Source organism: Hypanus sabinus, chromosome 8 (assembly GCF_030144855.1).
Source record: "Hypanus sabinus isolate sHypSab1 chromosome 8, sHypSab1.hap1, whole genome shotgun sequence".
Classification (NCBI taxonomy): domain Eukaryota; kingdom Metazoa; phylum Chordata; class Chondrichthyes; order Myliobatiformes; family Dasyatidae; genus Hypanus; species Hypanus sabinus.
The window spans coordinates 141159317-141186361 of record NC_082713.1 but is presented as its reverse complement, the minus strand read 5'-3'; the positions used below and the strand labels follow the sequence as shown (position 1 = coordinate 141186361).

Sequence of the window (27045 nt, the reverse complement as noted above, 5' to 3'; positions counted from 1 at the left end):
TATCTAATCTCTCTTTGTAACTAAAGCCCTCCATTCCAGGCAACACCTTGATGAATTTCTTTTTCCATTTCTTCTAATGTTACCACATTCTTTCTATAATGTAGTGACCAGAAATGCATGCAATATTCCAAGTATGGCCTAACGAATATCTTATGCAGCTGCAACATGATGTCACAATTCTTACACTGTATGCCTCAGCTAATGAAAGCAAGCATATTAATATCTTTATCACCATACTAGGGATCTATGAAATTACACCACAAGATCCCCTCCATTTACTTTGCTTGTTCCACTAGTATTAGACAACTTTAGATGAATTAATTTCATTCCTCATCTTCATTAAGTTCTATTTGCCACTATTCAACTTCCCAGCTGATCCATATCCTTCTGTATCCTTAGGCAACCTTCCATGACAACTATAATTCCACCAATTTCTATGTCAATAAACTTAGTTCTCAGATCACAGTGATTCTTATCCAGGTAATTTAAATATGACAAAAAAAAACTAAGGTCTCGGCACCAATCCTCGTGAATCCTCCAACACTGCTTCCTATCACCAAGTCAATTTCATCTACCTTGGAATCCATGTTCCCCATTTTTCTGGACCAGCCTACAGTGGAGGACTTTGTCAAAAGTCTTGCTAAATTCTATGTATACCATGTCTGTATACTTATCTCTGTCAATTTTCTCAGTAACCTTGTCAGCATTGTAAAGGGAACACTGGAAATGCATCATAAGGGTAGATAATGATTATTGCAATATCCCTATCAAATGTATAAGAATAAGCAAAGCTTTTAATAGCCAGTTAAATCGTTATTGACAAACTACAACTGACTGATAAAGTCAGTGAACACTTGAAGCACAGATAACCACAATGGAAAGCAATTTCCACTAGACAAACTAATGCATGTTATAGACTTGGAGGTGAGGCTGAAATCCATTTAAGACCAAAAACTAGCTGGAGAAGCTTATCCTCAATGTAGGTAAGACAACTAGGGTCTCCATTCACTCTACTTGGTTCAAGTGGCTAACTATTTGGAGAACTTCCCCGATAAGCATGTAACCACTATGTAAACAAGTTTCTAAACACACAGGTACTAATCAGGTACAAAGCAATCAAATTTGTTAAGGACTGGATTCACCCAAATTATCAGTCCTTCAAGAATTCACCACACATATCCAGGAATACTGGCTTATTAATTTCTTCAAAATGTCTGATAAAGGTGATAATATCTGATATACTGTAAATTATTAGTCAAAAGAGATTAAAAAGTATGTGTATTCAAGAACAAGTCAAATAAAGCAAACTGAAGCAGTTGAAATTGGCAGGATTGGCTAACATAGACCCCAATAATATACAGACATAATTTCTGTCTTCCCCCCACCCCCATAAAGCAATAGGCAGCTAAAGACAAGTCAAAGCCGGTGCAAACAACTGATAAAAAATCCTTTAGTACCATCTCTGGTGATGCTCCATACACTATTAGTTTCACATTGTTTGGAAATCCAATGATTGGCATCTGGCTCACTAGGTGCTGCATTGTCACTTTAAACTTAACAGGAGTTTTAATGAAATCTTACTCTGAACAGCCTACAATTGTTTGCAAAGCAAGGAACATCTTTTACTAAAAAAAAGCCGATCAGTTGAGGGGTCACTTCATTATCCTATATTTCACGTTTCATGGCCATTTTTGATTTTTTTTACCCTATTTTTTCTTAGATGTAAGCACAGGAGAAGACACAGGTTCTCTCCCTTTTTTCTCCACTAATGTTGATGGAGATGGACTGATCTTCCACATCTCCTAAAACTCATTCTACATCCACACAACTTTGCGAGATGCAATATGTTTTTTTTAAAACCTTGTCATATCTCATAATCAAGGCATCCAAACATTCTTTCCAAGTGCAGAGACTCAGTAACACTTTTTCCAAATGTACTGCACTCATCATTCACTTTGTGTTCTCTACTTTGCTGAAAGACAGACTGTATAGCTGCTTTGCAGAACATCTCCATTCAGACCACATGAGCCAAGATATCTGTAGCTTTAATTCCCCATCCCAGCCCTGATCTCTGGACATTAGCCTCTTCCATTACACCAACACAACATCTGGTCTTTACCCAAGATGGTCTGTTGCTAAATCATCAATCTCTTAGATTAACTCTGCTCTCTCTTCCAAAGTCATTTGTCCTGCTCTACATTTCCACCATTCTCTTATTTCACATTTTCACTAATTGCTATGTTCTGTACCCAATTATTCCAGCAAATTTTCCTCAACTCTTATTCTCATTCATCTCTATTTACACCTCCCTCTCGTTAACAAGTTTTCATTATTCTTTCACAACTGGTATCAACGCCTAACTGTCCTTTAATTTTGCTTGGTCTTCCACCTACTACAGATATTCCTTCCTCTGCAACTTGAAACATCTATATTATCCAACTACTCTTCTTTCAGATTAAATGCTATTGAATTCCAACATTAACATTAAGCTCATAATTATAGTCAACATGGCTTAAGAATGCAATGGAATAGCTTCACCTTTGCAACACACCATTCAAGCAGTTTATCATTAAAGATAGAGAAGTTTCTTCCTTTATTTTAAAACAAGCTTCCAAGCAACTTCTTCTCATCTATTAACATACAACTTAATAACTTACCTTTTTTAAGCCAAACACCCTTGTTAAGAAATGCTATTCCAACACTTCTTCCCTGGCAGCCATGATTTTGCAAGATTTTTCATGATCTTTCAAAAATATCTTTGGGGAAAAATAAATCAATAATGCTGTAAAGCAGCAGCAAGCCTAAGTTCAAGACCTGCTGAGGTCATGTTTGTGCTCATATTAGAACTGGGCTAAAATCCATTTTCTAATATTTAATTTTAAATTGATTATTTCAATATTCTTGAAATTAAAACTTTTTTTTCTTAGATGATTGGTATATTGAAAGGAGAAATGAAGTCAGAATCCTGGTTCATTGATCAATGCAAATGTACCTCCAAAATTCAGAGAAAATGCGATACACATTCAAGTTAGTTTATTTGCTTTTTTGATTTAAGAAACTTTGCTTGTGAAAATTTGTTTACTTTTTATTTATTATGAAATATTATGCTGAAGGATGAAATGTATAACCTAGTATGGGAAATAAATGATGTTACAGGCAACCCTAATGTCCTTGCCACTTAATCCTGCTTCACCCAGAAACTACAACTAATTTGGTGCATGTGTATACTTTGAATATAATGAACTCCTTGAAGTTAATTCACAGAAATCCATTCAGTATTGAAATTATTTGTGCTTAAGTTGAAAACAATTCTTTCTTTTAAATCAATAATCTACTCTTACGACTTGGAAGTTGAGAAACTAGATGTTAAGCAGGAAGAAGCAATGGAAATTTTTTTGTTGCATCTATCATTGTTTCAATCAAAGATGCTGGTTTGTCTGTTTAACTAAAGTTTCCCTTGTTTCATAAATACCTCTGTTGCCAGAGGAGATTGAAACAAAGCACAACTATGAAATGTTTCAAGAGGCTGGAAAGGCATGCATTAATTTCAGCCTTCCAGTCAACCTTGACTCACAGCAACTTGCCTATCACCAAAACAGACCTACAGCAGATGCCACCTCTCTGACTCTATACACATCTCTGGAGCATCTAGATGACAAAGACTATTATTTATTGACTACAGCTATCTTCAATACTATAATTCAAGCAAACTAACTTCCAAACTCCTAAACAAGGACTCAACAATTCCCTTTGTAATTGAATCCTCAACTTTCACACCAACAGACCACAATCAGTAAGGACAGGCAGCAACTACCATTATTATTCTCAACAAACTGCAGAAGATTGTGAACACAGCTCAGCACATCACAAAAACCAGCTCTGCCTACATGTAGACATGAACTGTCTACATTTCTTTGCCTCAGTATCATCAAAAACACCACCCACCACAGACATTCTCATTTCTTCACCCCTCCCACTGAGCAAAAGATATAAATGCCTGAAAGCACATACCACCAGCCTCAAGGACAGTTTCTACCCCAGTCTTGCAAGACCACTGAATGGTTCCCTTGCATGATATGATGACTTCTTGACCTCACAAGCAACCGCGTTGTGACCTTGCACCTTTGTGACTACCTACACTGCACTTTGTGCTGTAACACTACTCTGTTGTTATTGTTTTACTTTGTTCTACCTCAATGCACTGTTGTAATGTATTGATGTATATGGACGGTATGCAAGACAAGTTTTTCCACTGCACTTTGGTACGTGTTAGAATAATGAAGCAATTTATCAAGCTGCTGTACTGGTATCATTAATAGGAAAGAATAATAACAGCATGTCAAGTTTACATGGACATTTAGAAATATGGACAAAAAGTTTGTATATACTAATGAAAATTTAAAGCATTGACTGCTCTGAAATATTTTTAATGTATACCGCAATATCCAATGGCAATTCTTAAAAATAAATATATTTTTATATATTGAAAATACCCATTTGAACTCACGCTTAATGAGAACTATGATTATCAGTTTAAACTATGATGGAAGGAGGTATGCCTAAGGGTGTAAACACATCTCTTAGAAAAAAGCACCTTTACTTGTTTCATACCTTAAACAAAGAATTTCCAACACTGCGAAACAGTCCCTGAAGTTCCAACTGCTCTTACTATCTAAAATTCATCTTCACATGCCATTTGAAATGAACTGATGCAAAAACTTTTCATGTTATTAATTCAATTAAAAACTGATGAAAAATCAACTAATCAAATTTTTAAAAGAAGGGGATGTTTCTAATCACTTTGATATCAACATTTGATTTATCAAATAGTAAATGCTAAAAATTGTCTTGGATGTCATCAACATGGTATTTATTACCCATCCTAGTTGACAAAATAGTATTGCAAGTCAACATTAGGTAGGCAGTCAATTCATATACAGAAAATTCAGCAGAGGAGGCAAGTTTTTAAAACCAAAGTACCTACAAGCCCAAGGTTAAAAAAACAATTCATTTTAGGGAAATTTTACTGAAGCATTTGACAATGTCCTTTTGAAAACTTCAGAGATTGTGGGACTTGAACCTAAATTTAACTTGATGTTGCACACATCACGGTATTCTATTTTTAAACCAATCTCTCTCGGAAAACAAGTTTAGGAGTCTCCGTACTAGGACATGAGAAAATTAGTTGGATTTTGACAATAATCCAGAATAGTGCCATATATATTGATTGGTAATTTCTGAGCAGACAAGAACAAGGTTAATAAATTCAATTTTGTAGCCTGCAATGGCAAGATTTGTACTTGCTATTTCAGGGGAAAAAAATTAAATGATGCTATCATATTCTAAACAGTCACATTTGGTAAGTTTTTTTAAAAAAAAAGAAAACTGTGCAAAACAAAGGCCCTTACAAACAGTGGAAAAATAAAATTAATCCAATTAGTCTGCTCTATCTCCAATTCCAAGTTATTACCAAAAAAGCAATGGTTTATTTGAGGTAAAACAATGAAAGATCTAAATACTCAGAAACAAACCAAAGCAGGAATTAAGTGGATCTACAAATTAAACACAACTTCTGGATTAATTTATTTGTTAATTTTTTAGTAAATTTTGGTTTGACCAATGGAATAACTGCTTTCTGAGTTAAACAATTTTAACTAAAACCTGCCAGTGGTTTTACTCTTCTAAGATTGCAGAACTCTTTAAAACAGCAAATCTTTAAAAACATATTCTTCTGTAACAAGATATTAAATTTGCAAATGTACAATACTAGCATATTGCAATCATTGCATACTCAAGTGCAAATAAATCTCTGCTACTTAATCAAATGGCACCATTATGCACTTTCTAAAAATGTTTGAAGGACAAGTCTGTTAAATCTGAATCTGGAGCTTGTTTTCAAAAAAATTACTACAATGGAGGAAAATGGTTGAAAAGATATTTGTGTGTTACTGACTCTTTAAAAGAAGGTGGTTTATAAACAAGTGTTCACAGTTTCCAAAAATGTCACGTTGATAGCAGCATTTGAGAATTATGCTACAACCATTTGACCTAAAACTATACCACAACAACAAAGGTTTATGTTTAAGGGTTTTAACAAGGAGGATTAAAGCCAGTATTAAATCAAAAATATTATTTTTACTTACCTCATTTACATGGGCATAGTCATTTTGATGGGAACAGCAACAACAATGGGAGTTGATTATAAAAAACACTGGGGATCGTTCTCTATTCTCAGAATCCATCTGAGAATTTCCAATAAAGTCTAATTAATCAAACAAGGCATTTTGAAAACTGACTGCAGAAAAGCAGTATCTGGCAGTATGTGGATGCCTTGATTCTACATTTATTTTAGTCAGATCTTGTATGCCAGTTCTTCACACCAGCCAGAGACAACTTAAAACTGAATGTCTACCTCCTCACACTTGCAGCAGCAAGCAGAATAAATTCCACCGCTCACCCAACTAAATGACTTTACAACTCCTTTAAGGTTAGTCATATGACCAAATGGTATTAGCATGTCAAGTGCATAACACCTTTAGGCCAAATTTAACCCTGAGTCAAAGTCTTTCAACTTTTCACAAGGATATCAGCTAAAAAGTTCCCTGAAATGCATCCTGTTTTTATTTCCAAGAGTCAGCAGGGAGAAGATAATCTGTTATAATTTCTACGAAGAGTGAAAATAATGCTCAAGGGGAAAAAGGGTAATTAAAAATCACTTCATTTTGAACAACAATCAAATTTATTTTCTCTTATTCTTTAAAGGTTGCTATTCTGTTTAATCCTAAATTACCCCTGGCAGATAGAATGCTCCTTGACATTGTGAACATATAAAAGTTCTATTCCAATTCCATGACTCTTTGGTACAGATCGTGAATTATGAAAATTTTTACACCCTAAAAAACAACAATGCAACATCTGACATGACATCTGCGACTCCGACCAACTCCTATAGATTATCATGGAGAGTATATTGACTGCATCACAGCCTGGTATGGAAACACCAATGCCCTTGAACAGAAAATCCTACAAAAAGTAGTGGCTACAACCTAGTCTATCACGGGTAAAGCCCTCCACACCATTGAGCACATCTACATGAAGAGTTGTCGCAGAAAAGCAGCATCAATCATCAGGAACCTCCACCACCCAGGACATGCTCTCTTCTCACTGCTGCCATCAGGAAGGCGGTACTGGACTCACACCACCAGGTTCAGGAACAATCATTACCCCTCAACCATTAAGCTCCTGAACCAGAGGAGCTAACTTCATTCAACCTCATTTCCCTCATCACTGAACTGTTCCCACAACCTATGGACTCGCTTTCAAAAGCTCCATCTCATGTTCTTGATATTTATTGCTTGTTATTATCATTTCCTATTTTCTTCTTAACTTTTATATTTGCAGTTTGTTGTCTTTTGCACACTGGTTGTCCAGCCTGCTGATGCCATCTTTCATTGACTCTATTGTGATTATTGGACTTACTGAGTATACCTGCAAGAAAATGAACTCTGGGATGTATATGGTAACATTTATGTCCACTAAATTTTTTGTAATCAAAGAATCACTGTACTTCATTGTTTAAAAAATGAATAACAGATACACTGGATAAAAGTAAGTGAAATAAAATTTGATGTGTCAAATTCTATGAACGGAATGGAAATTAAAAAATCTTGCCTCTGTTCAACTTTGAAGCTTAACAGTATCAACAGCTTACATACATGTTCTTAATGTATGTTAACATTCCAGTGGCAACATGCTCACAACACTCAGCAGGAAAAACACTGAACACAAAAAAGCCTTAAAAAAATGCACATATATAGGCAATGATGAATAGTTATGTGTCCCTTTATTATTTGTTATGTGCTCACCAGCATTTCAAAAAAATGGTTGCAGAGCTTCTGCATTTAACATCAAACTATTAATATCAACAGGTCAGACAGTTTCTATGGAGAGGAATAAAGTTTCAACATTTTGGGCTGAGACCCTTTATCAGGATTGTTCTTTATGTTTGTTGTTATACCTATTTAGTTTCAAACCTGCAGAAACTGGAAATGTGTTCAAAATATACTTTTATCATTTATGCAGTGAAGCTATAAGACTTCATTTAAAAATTGTATTACATTAATACTAATTTAAGCCAATAATCTGTTGTAATACTAATGTGCATATTTTATAGGCATGAAGAACTGCACATGCTATTGGATTCGTATATTTCCTGTGCTGACAATGAAATACTAATCACGTCCACACTAAAAGGACCAAGTATTATTGGTGATGACTGGCTGTGAATTTGAACAAATAAGCATACAATGGTTGCACAGCAAACACCCATACTGAACAGGCATCTGAAAAAGCAAATAGAACTAAACAGAATGCCCTCATTTTAATTGAATTGAGTTTATTTCTTACATCCTTCATATACATGAATAAAAATCTTTACGTTACGCTTCCGTCTAAATGTGTAATGTGAAATTTACAGTAATTCATTATAGTACATACAACAGGTCAGTCAATATAACATAGAAATACAAATGAATCAGCATGAATTAATCAGTCTGATGGCCTGGTGGAAGAAGCTGTCCTGGAGCTTGTTGGTCCCGGCTTTTATGCTGTGGTACCATTCCCCAGATTGTAGCAGCTGGAACAGTTTGTGGTTGGGAGGACTCAGGTCCCCAATGATCCTACTGTCCCTTTTTATACACCTGTCTTTGTAAAATGTCCTCAATAGTGGGAATGTCACATCTACAAATGCTCTGGGCTGTCTGCATCATTCTGCAGAGTCCTGTGATTGAAGGAAGTATAGTTCCCATAACAAGCAGTGATGCAGCTGGCCAGGATGCTCTCAATTATGCCCCTGTAGGAAGTTCTTGGCATTTGGGTGCCCACACCAAACTTCTTCAACCATGTGAGGTGAAATGTTCTTCAAACATTTTGGTGATTTTGCTTTTTTAAAAAAACAGGCCATCATATAGATGCAAGCTACTACTTACATTAGACAACAGGTGCAGAAGTAGACCATTTGGCCCTTCGAGCCTGCACCGCCATTCTGAGATCATGGCTGATCATCTACTATCAATACCCGGTTACTGCCTTGTCCCCATATCCCTTGATTCCCCTATCCATAAGATACCTACCTAGCTCCTTCTTGAAAGCATCCAGAGAATTGGCCTCCACTGCCTTCTGAGGCAGTGCATTCCACACTCCCACAACTCTCTGGGAGAAGAAGTTTTTCCTTAACTCTGTCCTAAATGACTTACCCCTTATTTTTAAACTATGCCCTCTGGTACTGGACTCTCCCAGCATCTGGAACATATTTCCTCCCTCTATCTTGTCCAATCCCTTAATAATCTTATATGTTTCAATCAGATCCCCTCTCAATCTCCTTAATTCCAGCGTGAACAAGCCCAGTCTCTCTAACCTCTCTGCGTAAGACAGTCCAGACATCCCAGGAATTAACCTTGTGAATCTACACTGCACTTCCTCTACAGCCAGGATGTCCTTCCTTAACCCTGGAGACCAGAACTGTACACAATACTCCAGATGTGGTCTCACCAGGGCCCTCTACAAATGCAAAAGGATTTCCTTGCTCTTGTATTCAATTCCCTTTGTAATAAAGGCCAACATTCCATTTGCCTTCTTCACTGCCTGCTGCACTTGCTCATTCACCTTCAGTGACTGATGAACAAGGACTCCTAGATCTCTTTGTATTTCTCCCTTACCTAACTCTACACCATTCAGATAATAATCTGCCTTGCTGTTCTTACTCCCAAAGTGGATTACCTCACACTTATTCACATTAAACGTCATCTGCCAAGTATCTGCCCACTCACCCAGCCTATCCAAGTCACCCTGAATTCTCCTAACATCCTCATCACATGTCACACTGCCACCCAGCTTAGTATCATCAGCAAACTTGCTGATGTTATTCTCAATGCTTTCATCTAAATAGTTGATGTAAATTGTAAACAGCTGTGGTCCCAATACCGAGCCCTGTGGCATCCTACTAGTCACCACCTGCCATTCCGAAAAACACCCATTCACCGCTACCCTTTGCTTTCTATCTGCCAACCAGTTTTCTATCCATGTCAATATCTTCCCCCCAATGCCATGAGCTCTGATTTTACCCACCAATCTCCCATGTGGGACCTTACCAAATGCCTCCTGAAAATCGAGGTACACTACATCCAATGGATCTCCTTTGTCTAACTTCCTGGTTACATCCTCGAAAAACTCCAATAGATTAGTCAAGCATGATTTGCCCTTGGTAAATCCATGCTGGCTTGGCCCAATCCTATCACTGTTATCTAGATATGCCACTATTTCATCTTTAATAATGGACTCTAGCATCTTCCCCACTACTGATGTTAGGCTGACAGGACGATAGTTCTCTGTTTTCTCCCTCCCTCCTTTCTTAAAAAGTGGGATAACATTAGCCATTCTCCAATCCTCAGGAACTGATCCTGAATCTAAGGAACATTGGAAAATGATCATCAATGCATCTGCAATTTCCAGAGCCACCTCCTTTAGTACCCTAGGATGCAGACCATCTGGACCTGGGGATTTGTTAGCCTTCAGTCCCATCAGTCTACTCATCACCGTTTCCTTCCTAATGTCAATCTGTTTCATTTCCTCTGTTACCCTATGTCCTTGGCCCATCCATACATCTGGGAGATTGCTTGTGTCTTCCCTAGTGAAGACAGATCTAAAGTACTTATTAAATTCTTCTGCCATTTCTCTGTTTCCCATAACAATTTCACCCAATTCATTCTTCATGGGCCCAATATTGTTCTTAACTATCTTCTTTTTCTTCACATACCTAAAAAAGCTTTTGCTATCCTCCTTTATATTCCTGGCTAGCTTGCGTTCGTACCTCATTTTTTCTCCCCGTATGCCTTTTTAGTTAAGTTCTGTTGTTCCTTAAAAATTTCCCAATCATCTGTCTTCCCACTCACCTTAGCTCTGTCATACTTTTTTTTTTAATGCTATGCAATCTCTGACTTCCTTTGTCAACCACTGTGGCCCCTTCCCCCCTTTGAATCCTTCCTTCTCCGGGGGATGAAATGATTTTGCACCTTGTGCATTATTCCCAAGAATACCTGCCATTGCTGTTCCAGTCTTTTCTGCTAGGATATCCGTCCATTTAACTTTGGCCAGCTCCTCCCTCATGGCTCCATAGTCTCCTTTGTTCAACTGCAACACTGACACCTCCGATCTGCCCTTATCCTTCTCAAATTGCAGATAAAAACTTATCATATTATGGTCACTACCTCCTAATGGCTCCTTTACTTCAAGATCGCTTATCAAATCCTGTTCATTTACACAACACTAAATCCAGAATAGCCTTGTTCCTGGTCGGCTCTCGTACAAGCTGTTTCAAGAATGCATCCCATAGGCACTGGGATCCCTATCCTGGGGTCCAGCACCAACGTGATTCTCCCAGTTCACCTGCATGTTGAAATCCCCCATAACTACTGCGACATTACCTTTGCCACATGCCAATGTTAACTCCCTATTCAACTTGCACCCAATATCCATGCTACTGTTTGGGGGCCTGTAGACAACACCCATTAGGGTCTTTTTGCCCTTACTGTTCCTCAGTTCTATCCACACAGACTCTACTTCTCCTGATCCTATGTCCCCCCTTGCAAAGGACTGAATCTCATTCCTCACCAACAGGGCCACCCCACCCCCTCTGCCCACATTTCTGTCCCTACGATACCACATTTCTGTCCCTACCCTTGTACATTCATTCCCCAGGTCTGATCTCCCTGCAGCCATGTCTCCATTATCCCAACAACATCATAGTTACCCATTCGTACCTGAGCTTCAAGCTTAACTGCCTTATTTCTGACACTTAGTGTAAATATGATATGATAATGCTGCCCCAAATATCAGATGCACAGTTAATTATTCCCTTAATTTCACAGCTTATTATAAGAAATCAATTATAATACATTCCAAGCAATGTCATCATTGACAAGAAAAATAAAACTTGGTTGAAAAGACTAAACCTCAATTCCAGTAGCCATAACCCAAATGGAAAAAGGCTGAATTGAATCTGCCTATAAAAATAATTTGGGACATTACAATAATTACCCTAAACTGGTAACCCTTTTGAAAACTAGTTATCAAGATGTTATCAAGTGATCAGTTCCCCATTTTCAAACACGCATGGAAGCCAAGTTTTGCACTATTTAACAACTAATTTGTGTTTTAACCATGGTCACCTTCACAAGTCAATTGTAAAGAAAAAACAGAGTAATGACACCACAATTTGTTATTCTAGCAGGCTATTTGGGAGGGAAAAAAACAAACTTATAACAGCATACATTTTCTCTAACCTTTTTTAAATTGTGTGATTTTTCACTTTATTACTGCGAAATGTTTCCTTGTGACACATTACTATACCCACCTGAAGCCATTTCTGGGAAAGTTAAAAAAAAAATTTGCATAAAACTGCTCCATTAAGACCAGTCATAAATTTTATAACCTAACAGTCTCCTCATACTTATACTAGCTTGGTACATATCTGCACTTGAACAATTGCCCATTTGAATTTAAAACCTCGGCTGAAAACAAAACCAACGACGAGATTAGTCATGAAAACCATAAAAAGCAATGTAATTAGTAACTGAATTTGTATTTAAGTCAGTAAGCACAAGACATATTTTTCTATATTGTATGGCAGTTTTTCCAGTACTTTTCCTGGACTCCACTGCACCTAATCAGCAAAGCTAAAAATAAAGGGTCAAATACTTCTAAATGTTAATTTTTAAAAATGCATCATTTTATGCCAAAGAAAGCAATACAAAATAGCCTGCTTTTCCTACCCAACTCTTTTCTCCTGTACAAAGGGATGTGACTGGGGACAGGAGAAGGTGGTGGTGGTGGTGAAAGGCAGGTTGTCATGAGATACCACGAACTCTACTGAGGAATCAAACACATTTCCTAAACCATGAAATTAAGCATCACGACTTAACACTCAGCACTGTGCAAAAGTCTTAGGAACATATACACAGCTAGGGTGCCTAAGACTTTGGCACATGACTGACAGCTGTATCCTAGGCTTCCTGTCAGATCACCAGCAGATTGTAAGAGTGGGCTCCCTCACCTCCAACCCTCTGACTCTCAATACAGGAGCCCCTCAGGGCTGCGTACTGAGTCCCCTCCCTTACTCCCTGTATACCCATGACTGTATCGCCACCCACAGCTCTAATCTGCTAATTAAATTTGCCAACACTACGCTGATTGGCCTCATCTCAAACAATAATGAGGTGGCCTACAGGGAAGAAGTCATCTCTCTGACACAGTGGTGTCAAGAAAACAACCTCTCCCTCAATGTCGCAAAAAACAAAGGAGCTGGCTGTGGATAGAGGAGGAATGCAGGTAAGCTAACCTCTAATGACATCAATGGATCTGGGGTTGTGAGGGTAAACAGCTTTAAGTTCCTCAGCATCCACATTACCAAGAATCTCACCTGGTCTATACACACCAGCTGTGTGGTGAAGGTGGCACTACAATACCCCTTTCACCTCAGATGGTAGAGGAAGTTTGGTAAGGGCCCCCAAATCCCAAGAACATTCTACAGGGGCACAACTGAGAGCATCCTGACTGGCTGCATCACTGCCTGGTATGGGAACTGTATCTCCCTTCTTGTTAGTTGTATATTCATGGGGCTTTCCTTCAATAAAAGGCTTTCGGAAAAGACAGCAGCACAGATGGCCCTCCTTATCCGCGAGGGATTGGCTCTGGGACCCCTCACGGATACCAAAAAACGCGGATGCTCAAGTCCCTTATTTAAACTGTCTCTGTGCGGTGGTCTTTAGGAATCTGAATCTGCAGTGTTTCTGTTCACAAAAATAATCACAATCGCGACTGAAAATAAAATGGAAATAATAAAGCGATCGGAAAGAGGTGAAACACCATCAGTCATTGGAAAAGTGTTAAGCTACAATCAGTCAATGATTGGAACAATTTTAAAGGATAAAATGAGAAAGGCCCTACTCCCATGAAAGTTACAATTATTACTAAGCAACACAGTGGTTTAATTATTGAAATACATGTTTCTTAAGTGTTTTATATGCATAGAAAGGTAAAATATATACTATACATGAAGACAAACATTTGACTAACTGACACTAAATAATACTGGATGTACCTGTTCCGACTTACGTAAGAGAACTTACGGATTTTTTCAATCCTGATCCACAACAATCTATGCACATCCACCCGTATGCTTTAAATCATCTCTACATTACTTATAATACCTAATACAATGTAAATGATACGTAAATAGTCGTTATACTGCATTGTTTAGGGAATAATGACAAGGAAAAAAAGTCTATACATGCTCAAGCAACAAGTGCTGGAAGAACACTTCCGGATTTTCCCGATTCGCGGTTGGTTGAGTTCGCGCATGCGGAACTCGCAGATAAGGAGGGCCGACTGTATTGAATATACCACTTCTCCTCCCCCACCCCTTTTATTCTGGCATCTTCCCTCTTCCTTTCCAGTTCTGAAGGGTCTGGGCCCAAAACGTCAACTGCTGTTCATTCCCATTGATGCTACAGGACCTGCTGATCTCCTTACAAATTTTGAAAATTAAAATACTGTTAACATTAGTGTACAGCTTTGATAAATATTTCACAAATCAATTGTGATGGATAAGAAATATACGCAAGTCAATCTTTTAATGTATTGTACAGAGCTGAATACTTTCCTTACAAGTTTTAAAGTTTAAAGATTATTAAACAAAATTCATTTAAAATGAAATATGTTTTACTATTACTTGTGTACATTGGATTTCTATTATTTTCATTTTCACTTTGGCCAAAGTCAACTTCCAGCTGGGTTTCAAATCCCTTAGAAAACACAACAGAAATCCTCAAATGATTTCTTAAAAGTGATTCTTAATAATAACACAAGTCCTGACTCTCCTGTACTTTGGCTGCTACCATCTAGAAGGTGGCGCACGAGTCTCAGGACACCACCAGAATCAGAAACAGTTATTACCCCTCAACCATCAGGCTCCTGAACCCAAGAGGGTAACTTCACTCAACTTCACTGCCCCATCTTTGAAATGTTCCCACAACCTAAAGGCTCATTTTGAAGGACTCTTCACCTCATGTTCTTGATATTTATTGGTTTTTTATTATCATCATCTTTTTGTATTTGTACAGTCTGTTGTCCTTTGCACATTGGTTGAACGCACAGTTGGTGCAGCCTTTCATTGTTTCTATTATGGTTAATATTTCATTATGGATTTATTGAGCATGCCCACAAGAAAATGAATCTCAGGGTTATATATGGTAACATATATGTACTTTGATAATAAATTTATTTTGAACTTTAAAATTAATTATTCATAGAAAACTTTTTACTACTTCTAATGAATAAACCACTCTGTACTAATTATCACAGTAACACATTGTTCTGTTGACAGTTTGTGATAGAAAAATAATTTAACAATGAAAAGTGCTGAAGTTTTGAGAGTTCAAGCTTCACGCTGTTTCAAGTTGTTCTTTAGGAAAACTCACTCAAAAGGAGATGGAGGGACCTTTACTACTGATGTCTAGAGATGCATGTAAATGAGGCACATCCTTAAAAGCGAATTAAGTCATCTAAAATTTAGCATTTTAGAATCCCTACACAAGGGATTATGTAGCTCTATTCTCACCCCCAAAAGATTGCATAATTTTAAATTCTGTCCAATTAAAATTTTCAACATGAAGACTCCTTTACTTCCCCACATTTTGTACATCAATGAAACAAAATGGGTGTATCAACCCAAAAATCATCTATTATCTAAGGTCTACACGAGGAAATCTGCAGATGCTGGAAATTCAAACAACACAAAATGCTGGAGGAACACAGCAGGCCAGGCAGCATCTGTAGGGAGAAGCGCTGTCGACGTTTCAGGCTGAGACCCTTCGTCAGGACTGAAACGTCAACAGCGCTTCTCCCTATAGATGCTGCCTGGCCTGCTGTGTTCCACCAGCATTTTGTGTGTGTTGTTATCTAAGATCTACATTTGATTCTAGAGTAAAATTGACAAACACTATTTGATTACACAACTCAAATTTTCATTTAGCCCTCAATAAAATGAGAACACACAGAGCAATAAACCACTTCAATAACAATAAACATATGCCACTTCACGCTTCATGCACATTTAATGCCAGCATAAGATTAAAATGCTTGTTTCTTTAACGATTTCTAAATGTTCTCAGATTTACATACTTTCCCACAACCACCTCCAGGCTCAAAACAATTGAGCCTGCATATGGATGAAGGTTTACTGATGTCATGCACAGGTTAAAGGGAGACAACAGAATGCAAGCTCTTTTGTACTTAACAGATCGCAGTTTCAAAAACTCAACTTTAAAAAACGGTGTAAGTCTATGGTGACGCCATTTAAAAGATTGCTTCTGCTGTGGATTCAGGGAACCATGGAGAATCATGGAGAAACTGAGCACATCAAGTAATCAACAAAACAAATTAAGAGGTAAGCTTTAATAGTGTTGTAATGCAAGACAGGAATTCAATACAGGAATACTGCTATACAAGGCTCAAAATATGAAGTAGCCTGTGGTGTTGAATTGATGTGCAATCTTCCATGCCAAAGTGGAGTAAAAGACCGGTTAACCCAACCCACATTTGTTTGCATGAATCAGACACAAAGATCATATAAAATGTAGAAAGATACACAGGTGTGAATAAGACAATCGACAAGTGAAATTTAAAAATGCTTATATGTTGTTACTTAATGGATATAAGATTACAAAGAATGGCGTAAACAACTTTTAGAAGCCATCTCCCGAATAAGCTGTGAACTTTTCAGTGCCTATAACACTTCCCACAGCTACCACTATATTAGAATCCTTTCCTCTCTCAGAAACAATTCTTAACCCATCACCTCTCAATCCTAAATCACTTATTTTATCTCTCATCTCAGAGATATTTCTCACCCTTTTCCCATAGCACTTCCCTCACTACATTAAATGTTAAGGGAACAAAGTGAGATTTGAACCATGAAGATGAGACAAGAAAGCTAACAGTAAACAAGTAGGGAATTAACTAACTTCAGATAGATGGTTAACAGAACATATTAGATCTAATGGAACAAAGATGCCATTCTTTACTTTTACCCTACTTTACTTATTCCTTAAGAAGCATGTTTGTTCATTAATATTAAGAAAGGCAAGGGAATAAACAAAAAATACATTAAATATAGTATAGAACATTACAGCACAGTGCAGGCCTTTCAGCCCACAATGTTGTGCCAACCTTTTAACCTACTCCAAGATTAATCTAACCTTTCCCTAATTAAATCTGCCTAATGCACTAATTAAACATAGCGATCTCCATTCACATGAATGTGATTTATCATCTCCTGGAGAATAACATTTTATTTAGCTCTATTTTGTGAGTAGAACTTTTAGTATTTTAAACTTGAAAAACTTGTAGTATTTCTCACATTTAATACAATTCAAGTGTTATTTACTATTAATGGCTAATAAAGAGATTTGCAAACATACCAGACCTCTGACAGCTGGCTAGCTAGAAAATCTAGGGAGAAGGGGACAAGCAAAAATGAGACATAAACAGCTGCCAAAATTGTTTTCCATATTCAGCAGTCTGCCAACACAAAGGCAGGTCCTGTGCTGGACACAAGTCACAATGAAATGTGAAAACTGGTCTCAGTGGAAAAATGCATATGGAGGGGGTCATCAATTCTGGGACAATGGAAGGGAAACCCTTTTCAGAAACAGAATCACATTTAATATCACCAGCATATGTCATGAAATTTGCTATCATGCAGCCGCTTCTGAATTGTTGAGTAAGTGCCCTCAGGCTCCTGCATTTCCTCCCTAATGGTATCAACGAGAAGAGGGCATGTCCTGGGTGATGAAGGTTCTTAATGATGCATTGCTCCTTGAAGATGTTCTGGATGCTGTGGAGGCTAGTGCCCATGGTGGGCTGACTGAGTTTATAACTTTCTGCAGCTTTTAGTAAAATTGGCACAAGACCCAAGATGATTAACAAATGCAGCACTCTCAGAACATTTGAAAGTTCCCGCAAGGCAAAACTTCAACTTGCACTTAGAACATATTTAACAGAAAACCATCCCAAACTCCTGATCAAACAGAAACTGAATCAAAGAATAATAGGATCAGGAGCCAAAAGTTTAATTAGGAGGTAAGATTTCAGGATTTTAATCCACTTCATTTCCCACAATCTCTTTCCTCTTTTTGGGACACAATTGCCATTAATAAGATGAAGGAAGCACAAGATGGATGTTTATATTGTGGTTAGGCCACTGATCAATCCTATAAAAGAGAGGCTACCTATTGTTGACATTCAAGGACCTTACCTTTACAGTGTCCTGCCATTAAAAATCACTGGGTTCACCATTCAGCAGAAACTCAACTAGATAAACCAATTAAATAATATTGACTATATAGGTGCATGTCAGAGAGGCTGGTATACAGTGGAAAAACAATTTTCTGAGCATGATGGACTATTCGTCACTCACTTGAGAGAATACAAAGCCAGAAGAAGCCTGGCAGTAATCAAGACAAAACAGCCAACATTATTATTCTGGTTACAATCTGCACCATCTAGAAATTGCACTGCACGATAACTGAAGCAGCACCTCCCAAACCCATAGCTTCTACTTTCAAAGACAACAGCAGAAGGTGCATAGGAATGCCATGGGAATGTAGGTTCCTCTACAAATTGTACTTAGAAATGCATCATCAGTTATTCAGTGTCACTGGGTCTAAAATCCTAGGACTCCATTCCCATCAGCCATGTGCATATACCTTCACTAGAAGGACTGCAGCAGTTCAAGCTGTGAGCTCACCAACATCTTCTCAATGACATCTGGGATATGACAGACTCTGGCCTGGCCAGCAATGTGCAGAAGAGCAAAATACTAATAGAGATAAGAGTGTAACTCTAGAAGAAAGTAAATTCACACCTAATTTTCTTGGTAAAAAACACAAAACAGGATTATTATGCAGGTTACAAAATTATTAAATTTATAATCCTGTAGGCTTGATATAATGAAGACCGTTTAGAATGAGGCTACATCCACACTACGCCAAATAAATCTGTAACCGAAGCTTTTTCTCTTCATTTTTACCCTCCATCCACACTAAAACAGCGTTTTCATCCCCCGAAACCGGAGCTTTTCAGAAACGCTTTCCAGAGTGGGTATTTTTGAAAATGCTGCTCGGGCAGATCAGTGTGGATAGGGTAACCGGAGACTTCTGAAAACGCTGACAGATGGCAGCACGCTATTTCATTGTTTTCTTGAATGCAACCTAACAATTTCAGAACAGACGGCAAAGAGACTGAAGCCAGAAGAGTTAGAAATGTACTCACCAAATACTTTGACCCATAACTTACTGAATAAATAAGTATACACACTTTGCCCTATTTTTCGTCCTTGCTCGTATGAAGGTGGTTTACCTATTTATGTAAGTACTTCTCTAACAATAGATGTGTAACAGCCTAAAGTAACATTGTATGGAAATACAAGATAACACTGATGCAGACATGTTTTATACATTTAACAAGGAACTTTATTAATGCAACAGAATTAGTCAGTTTTTCAATGTTCGTCGTCAGCCGGGTCAATCCGTCCGTGAACTCTCTGTCAGTTGCCGCCATATGCTCCAGTATTTGTTTTTTTTAAACTTTTAAGTTCTCCTGCGCGAAAGCCAACAATTGTCCGTCATTTTAAGTTTTTCTAGTCTGTAACTATACAAACGCGCACTTCTACGGCGAGATTCGACACCAAACATTTCGCTTGTTTTCGGTAGATGTGTCATGCGCATGCACAGGTGGAGGAGATTCGCCGAAATCTCCATTTCAGTGTGGATAGAGATATTTTCAAAAACACATAGTGTGGACGCCTATCGTTTTTACGTGAAATCGGCGTTTTCAAAATTATCCAGTCTTATGTGGATGTAGCCTAAAACTGACAAACTGTTGGAGACTTGCCAAACAAGGAACATTTCTACATTCAGAAACTTGTCATTTGCTCTGGAATGTATTCAGTAATACAAGGGGAAAAAAACTCAAGTCCTCCAAAGATTCTGCTTTTAATTTCCCCCTATCGCAATCATTTCCATATAAGGTCACAGTCCAATTCAGAAAACAAGCAAACAATTTGCCATTATGTTAAGACCATAAGACGTAGGAGCAGAATTAAGCCATTCCACCAATCATGTCTGTTCTACCATTCCATCATGGCTGATTTATTATCCCTCTAACCTCATTCTCCTGTGTTCTCTCCATAACCTCTGAGGACCTGATTAATCAAGAAGCTATCTTCTTCCACTTAAATATACTCAACAACTTGGCCTCCACAGCAGTCTGTGGCAATGAATGCCACAGATTCACAACCTCTGGCTAAAGAAATTCCTCCTCCTGTTCTAAATGCATGTCCCTCTATTCTAAGGCTGTAGCATCTGTAAATAGACTTACCCACTATAGGAAGCATCCTCTCCACATCCACTCTATCTGGATCTTTCAAAATTCGATAGGTTTCAGTGAAATTCACCCCACCCCCCACCACTTCCGATCTTCTAAACTCCAGCAAGTAGAGGGACAGAGCCATCAAACACTCCTCATATGTTAACCCCTTTCATTCCCGGAATCATTCTTGTGAATCTTCGTCTGGATCCTCTCTAACATCAGGGCATCTTTTCTTAGATAAAGAGCCCAAAATTGCTCACAACACTAAGTGTGTTTTGACCAATGTCTTATAAAGCCTCAGTTACATCATTGCTCTTATATTCTAGTCCTCTTGAAATGAATGCTAACATTGCATTTGCATTCCTCACCACTTTCTCAACCGGCAAGCTAACGCTTAAAGATTCCTTCTCAAGACCCTCTACACCTCTGATTTTTGAATTTTCTCCATTTAGAAAAGTCTACGTGTTTATTCCTTTTACCAAAGTGCATGATCATATACTTCCCAACAGTGCATTCCATCTGCCACTTCTTTGTCCATTCTCCCAATTTGTCCAAGTCCTTCTGCAAACTCCCTTCTTCCTCAACACTACCTGCCCCTCTACCCATCTTTATATCGTCCACAAAGCCATCAATTCCATCATCCAAATCACAGATATATAACTCAAGAAGAACCTGTCCCAACACAGACCCTTGACGAACATCACTTGCCACCGGCAGCCAACCAGAAAAGGCTTCCTTTATCTGCACTCTTTACCTCCTGTCAAGTCAGCCAATGTTAAATCAGTTCTAGTATCTTTTCGTGCTCTTATCTAGTTAAGCAAACTCTTGTCAAAGACCTTCTGAAAATCCAACTAAACAACATCCACTAACTCTCCTAAGTCTATCCTGCCTGTAATTTCCTTAAAATATTCCAACAGATTTGTCAGGCAAGATTTCCCCTTAAGAAAACTGTGCTGACTTTGATAAAAATACTTGCTGTTATCTGCCATCTCTTTGCCCCTATTACTATCTCTCCAGCATTATTTTTCAACAGTACGATTCCTACTCCCACCTCTTCTACTCTTTATATTTCTGATACTTTTGGTATCCTGTTTTATATTATTGGCCAGCTTATCTTCATATTTCAACTTTTTGCTCCTGGCTTTTTCCGTGCCTTCTATTGATTCTTTAAAAGGCTCTCAATTTTCTAACTTTTCACTAATTTCTGCTATATTTTATATCCTCTTTCCTTTTATGCTGTCTTTGACTTCTCTTATCAGTCACAGGGCCTCATCCTCTAGAATACTTCATCTGTTTTGTAAATGTACCTCTAAGTACACGAAAACCTCATCCTTAATAATAATCTACAACATGTTCCCAACCATTGAAATCAAGCTAACCGGCCTATAATTTCCTTTCTTCTGACTCCCTTGCTTCTTGAAAAGGAGAGTGAAATTTGCAATTTTCCATTTCTCCTGAACCCTTCCAGTATCTAGTGATTCTTGAAAGATCATTACTTATGCCTGCACAATCTCTTCAACTGACTCTTTCAGAACCCTGGGATATAATCCACTTGGTCAAGATGATTTATTTATCTCGCTACAGACTTTTCAGTTTCCCAAAAGCCCTCTTAGTAATAGCAACTACACTGACTTCTGCCTTGACACTTGAATTTCTAGCATCCTACTAGTACCTTTCACAGTGAAGACTAACACAAAATACTTGTTATTATCTGCCATTTCTTTGTCCCTATTACTACCTCTCCAGCATTATTCTTCAACAGTCTCCGATTCCTACTCCCACCTCTTTTATTCTTTATATTTCTGAAAAAAATTTCTGATACTTTTGGTATCCTGTTTTATATTATTGGCCAGCTTATCTTCATATTTCAACTTTTTGTTCCTGGCTTTTTCCTGTGCTTTCTATTGTTTATTTTAAAAAGGCTCCCAATTCTCTAACTTCTCACTAACTTTTTGCTATATTTTATGTCCTCTTTCCTTTTATGCTGTCTTTGACTTCTCTTATCAATCATCCTCCCTTTAGAATAGTTCTTCATCTTTAGGATGCACCTAACTTGTGCCTTCCAAATTGCACCCAGAAACTCCAGCCATTGCTGTTTTACTATCATCCCTGCTGTGTCTCCTTTCAATCAATTTTGGCCAGTTCCCATCTCATACCTCTGTAATTCCCTTTACTCCGCTATAATACTGATACGACTGACTCTCTACTCCCTCTCAAACTGCAGGGTGAATTCTGCCATGTTATGATCACTGTCATCCATTCCTTTACCTTCAGCTCGCTAGTCTAATCTGGTTCATTACACACCCAATCCGGAATTGCCTTTTCTCTAAGTGGGCTCAATCATAAGCCGCTCGAAAAAACATTTTGTAAGCATTCTACAATATCCCTCTTGGGATCCAGTACCAATTTGATTTTCCCAATCTAACTGCATATTGAAATCCGCCATGACTTTTGTAACATTACCCTTTGTACATGCCTTTTCTACCTCATATTGTAATTTGTATTCCACATCCTGCCTACTGTTCAGAGGCCTGTATATAACTTCCATCAGGGTCTTCAGAGTTTCTTAACTCTACCCATAAGAATTCTACATCTTCCAATCCTATGTCATCTCTAAGGATTTGATTTCATTTTTTTTTACCAATAGAGACACCACTCCCCCTCTACTTACCTGCCTGTCCTTTCGATACAATGTGTATCCTTGGATGTTAAACTCCCAACTATAAATCTTCTTTCAGCCACAACTCAGTGACGCTCACAACATTGTACCTACCAATCTCAACTTGCAGTGCAGTTAATCTGCCACATTCCATATAGTGCATGCATTCAAATATAACACCTTCAGTCCTGTATTTGGCCTTTCAATTTTGCCCCATGTTATACATCAACTCATCCCACCGACTGCAATTTTGTCCTAATCTGCCTGTCCTTATTCACAATCTCACTACACAATCAATCGACTTGCATACCAACTGCTCCATCCTCAGTCCCTTCACTCCAGTTCCTATCCCCCTGCCAAATCAGTTTAAACCCTCCCCAACAACTATGGCAAATCTGCCCACAAAGATTCAGGTGTAATCCATCCTTTCTGTGCAAGTCATATCTTCCCTAGAAAAGATCCCAATAATCAAAAAATCTGAAACCCTGCCCCCTGCACCAATTCCTCAGCCACACATTCACCTGCCAAATCGCCTTATTCTTACCCTCATTGGTGCATGGCACAGACAGCAATCCAGAAATTATTACTCTGGAAGTCCTGTTTTTCATTTTTCTAACACCCTATATTTACTCTTCAGGAGCTCCTCACTTCTCCTATCTATGTCATTGGTGTCAATATGTTTGATCATTACGTGGAATACACAAGACTCGTCTACTTACTTTTATTACCTAACACACCTTGAAATTTCAACTCAATTCAACAACTCAATGCAATATTTGAGAATAAAAATAAGTACTTAAGTTATTTCAGAACATATCTAATACAAATGTTGTTCTTTACAAAAGTAACAAATTCAGAGTGGAACACCATAATCAATAACAAGGTATATTTTTTTTCCACATTAGTGATTAAAATTGCGAACAATTCAGCAGTATTCATCAAAAGTGTATTATCAAAAGTCCTTAATTCAGACTACCATTTAATCATAATGTGCCAAAGTAATTAAAACATTAAATACAGCATTGAGTGCTAGTCAAATCACTACAAACTGATCATGTACTTACACTAGTTACTCTACGATAGATCTGAGCAGCATTCTGACATTCCGAGTATGGATATTCTGACGTTGCCATCTCTAGCATACACATCCCAAAAGCGTAAACATCAACAGATTCGTCATATTTTTCTTCATACATCTCAGGAGCCATGAATTCAGGGGTACCTTAAATTAAAAGAATGTTTCAGTCTCTAACAGACTCAGTGAGTGGAGGCTGTCGGTACTCACCGATGGAAGACGATGAAGATGATGACCTGTGGGGGAAGACAAAGTGGAGGCGAAGGAGAGCCCTTCTCAGTTACTCAGCAACAAAACAACAGAAAAGTTTTCATCTGCAAGGCATCCAGAATGGACGACTGAACCAAAATGACCTAATTGAGAGTTTCAAGAATGAGTATTCTGAAGCCACAACTCCAAAAAGTAAATATTTTAAATTTAAAAGTCCGTGGTATAATGACATTACATATAGAATACTTACTTCCTCCTTCTGCTTCTTTCAAAACAATAAAGTGGCCAATTCAGAGCATACCTTGCTTTTGCTTTTATATATACATCACTCACTAGAATTCTTACTTAATATTGTTGATGGCTTACTTAAATTGCAAAGTGTAACATGAATTTACTTAAAGTATGCCCATGTTTCATTTGCAGATTTTTCAGTTTCCATAAACTGAAATGAAACCCACCAGCATACTTCAAGAAAAACTGTTAAGATGGACTATAGCAATTATGCTTCTTACATTTGACAGAAACTAAGTTGCCTTGCAAATGAAAATTGCTGTATGAACACAAATTTAAGCTTTCAGAAACCTTGATCTACAAATCATCAGAAAGGCAACTCACCACAGCTTTCTTTATAGCACTTACCGTTCAACTGCAGTATGTTTACGTCTACTGCAGCTGGGGAAAGTAGATGTCCTACAAGTTGAAAACACTTGGAATACAGAAAATTGAGTAAAGAGGGCTCACCGGGGTAACCAGACCAAAGATATGCTGCAGAACATAACACCCTGAGAGAGTTTGAGTTTATCTACAGCTATCTTTCAGAACATTTATAAAGTGGATGAATAAGTCTAATTTCCCGATTTTTAAACAAAGCAGTCACCTTTATCAAAGTTATTCACTAAGCCAATTTTGCTTTTGCTATATTGCAAAATTCTTTAAAAAAAACAAAACATTGCCCAATTTGTCAACTTACCTATTACACTTTTTGCAAATGATGCCCTTTTTAGTGTAGCAAGGCCAAGATCACCAACTTTAACTGATCCAGTAGGGCCTGTAATGAAGATGTTGTCACACTTCAAATCTCTGTGGATGATAGGTGGGGTACGAGTATGAAGAAAATGGAGTCCCTTCAAGATTTGACGGCACCAGCTTCGAAGCACTTTGATTTTCATCACCTTAAACCTTTTTAAGTAGCTGAAATAAAGGTGGAGAAGATATTGAAATCTGATTGCTACACTAAATAAGCCATACAAATATTATGTTTCTTAATTCAGTTCAATGTCAAAATTACAAACCAAGCGTACCCATGCACTGATTAAACAGTACTTTGATGGTATCTTAATCTTGTATAATAACATCACATGAGAAAACTTCTGCATGGACGAATCACATAGCATTCGTGTACAAGTAGAAAGGACACAATGCAAATATTGAGAAATTTTCTATGGAACCTTATCTGACATTTGCATTGTTTTGTTAAATGCATGCCCCACAATATACCACTAACATCACCATTAACACTAACTAGCATCTTCAATTCTGGATTTAAATTCATTCCAGTGACCTACATTTATCTCATTTCAAACTGTTTCACTTGAGCACCCTCAAAAAACCGTACAGACATTCAAGGCTAAATTAAAGAGGCATATTTTAAGAAGTGCCTTAAAGAAGATTTTGCAGACAAAGGTACAATACTCTTCTTTTTACATCATCTTGACATATCAGAAAGCCAAAACCAAAGCTTCTTTTGTTCCATGCTTTACAAGAAAAACCTTTGCAGATTTCCTCAGAACCAAAGTAGTTAATTTTGCACCTCCAAGAATAAAATTGTCTATTTCATGTAAATTTTGGCTGACTTCGTACGGTGGGTTCACATACATGTTGAAGCTGCCAGATGGCACACAAGTACTACTTTTGCAGCCATCATGGGTAAACCTGCTGGACTTAAACCAAAATAAGTAAATAAAAGTATGGTCATGCATTTGTAACTAATTCAACAATTTAAAGTACTGAAAAAAGGTTTGCAGAAGGAAATTTACATGACACTATCAAATTATATCAATGCAGTGGACATGAATATTTTGTCACTGATCAGAAAAATGGAGGTAATGAGGTTTAATTGCCATCAAATCATGCACCCTTTGATAGATATGCTTGTGTTTTTGAGCAAGCCACAAGAGGGCACCATTGATGTCCTTTTTTTACACACACAAACCTCAACATTCACTGACATTGAATAAACTACAAGGCAAGTGAAAATTGGAATCCAGATTTTATTTAGTTGCATTTAGCTTAAATGAGTGGATATATCCAAAAAGTTAGCCTAATTGGATGTATCTCTCTGCCGAAAGAATTATGATTCTTGATAATCAATTTGTATTTATTGACTTCATAACATACTCTAGATTGCACTGACCTTGAACATCAGACAATATGGTTAGACATACTTTTTCCCCCATTGAGAAACTGGCTTTATTCTCTATTTAGATAAACATGCCCATATGTTAATAAATATTTTTGTCAATGCATACTTCCACTCAAATGTCAAAAATTTCTTCAATCAATTGATATGCTGAGCTACAGAAAAGTAAAAGCCCATGTAATTACAAGGTAGTAATTA

General features: G+C 37.6%; 2 protein-coding genes across 35 annotated transcripts in view; one reads left to right on the top strand and one right to left on the bottom strand.

The window, feature by feature from the left end:
- Nucleotides 1–27045, bottom strand: part of wnk1b (WNK lysine deficient protein kinase 1b) — a 143778-nt gene that overhangs the window by 85030 nt on the left and 31703 nt on the right. For 15 of the 16 annotated variants that reach the window (XR_009513676.1, XM_059978020.1, XM_059978026.1 and 12 more), the window contains exons 3-4: nt 25399–25619; nt 24208–24365 (exon numbers count right to left, since the gene is read on the bottom strand). Coding sequence is in view for 15 of the 16 variants with exons in the window: in XM_059978020.1 (XP_059834003.1) it covers nt 24208–24365; nt 25399–25619 (379 nt within the window). In the remaining variant the exon portion in view is untranslated. Of the gene's footprint in view, nt 1–6143; nt 6451–24207; nt 24366–25398; nt 25620–27045 lie in introns of those variants that run through there. The other variant, XM_059978030.1, reaches the window with a different exon arrangement.
- The window catches only part of LOC132398497 (ninjurin-2-like), a 304819-nt gene continuing 293972 nt past the window's right edge, over nt 16199–27045 (top strand). For 2 of the 19 annotated variants that reach the window (XR_009513678.1, XM_059978058.1), the window contains exon 1: nt 16199–16501. The gene's annotated coding sequence lies outside the window, so the exon portion shown is untranslated. Of the gene's footprint in view, nt 16502–24378; nt 24621–27045 lie in introns of all 19 variants that reach the window. The other 17 variants (XM_059978043.1, XM_059978039.1, XM_059978047.1 and 14 more) reach the window with 13 other exon arrangements.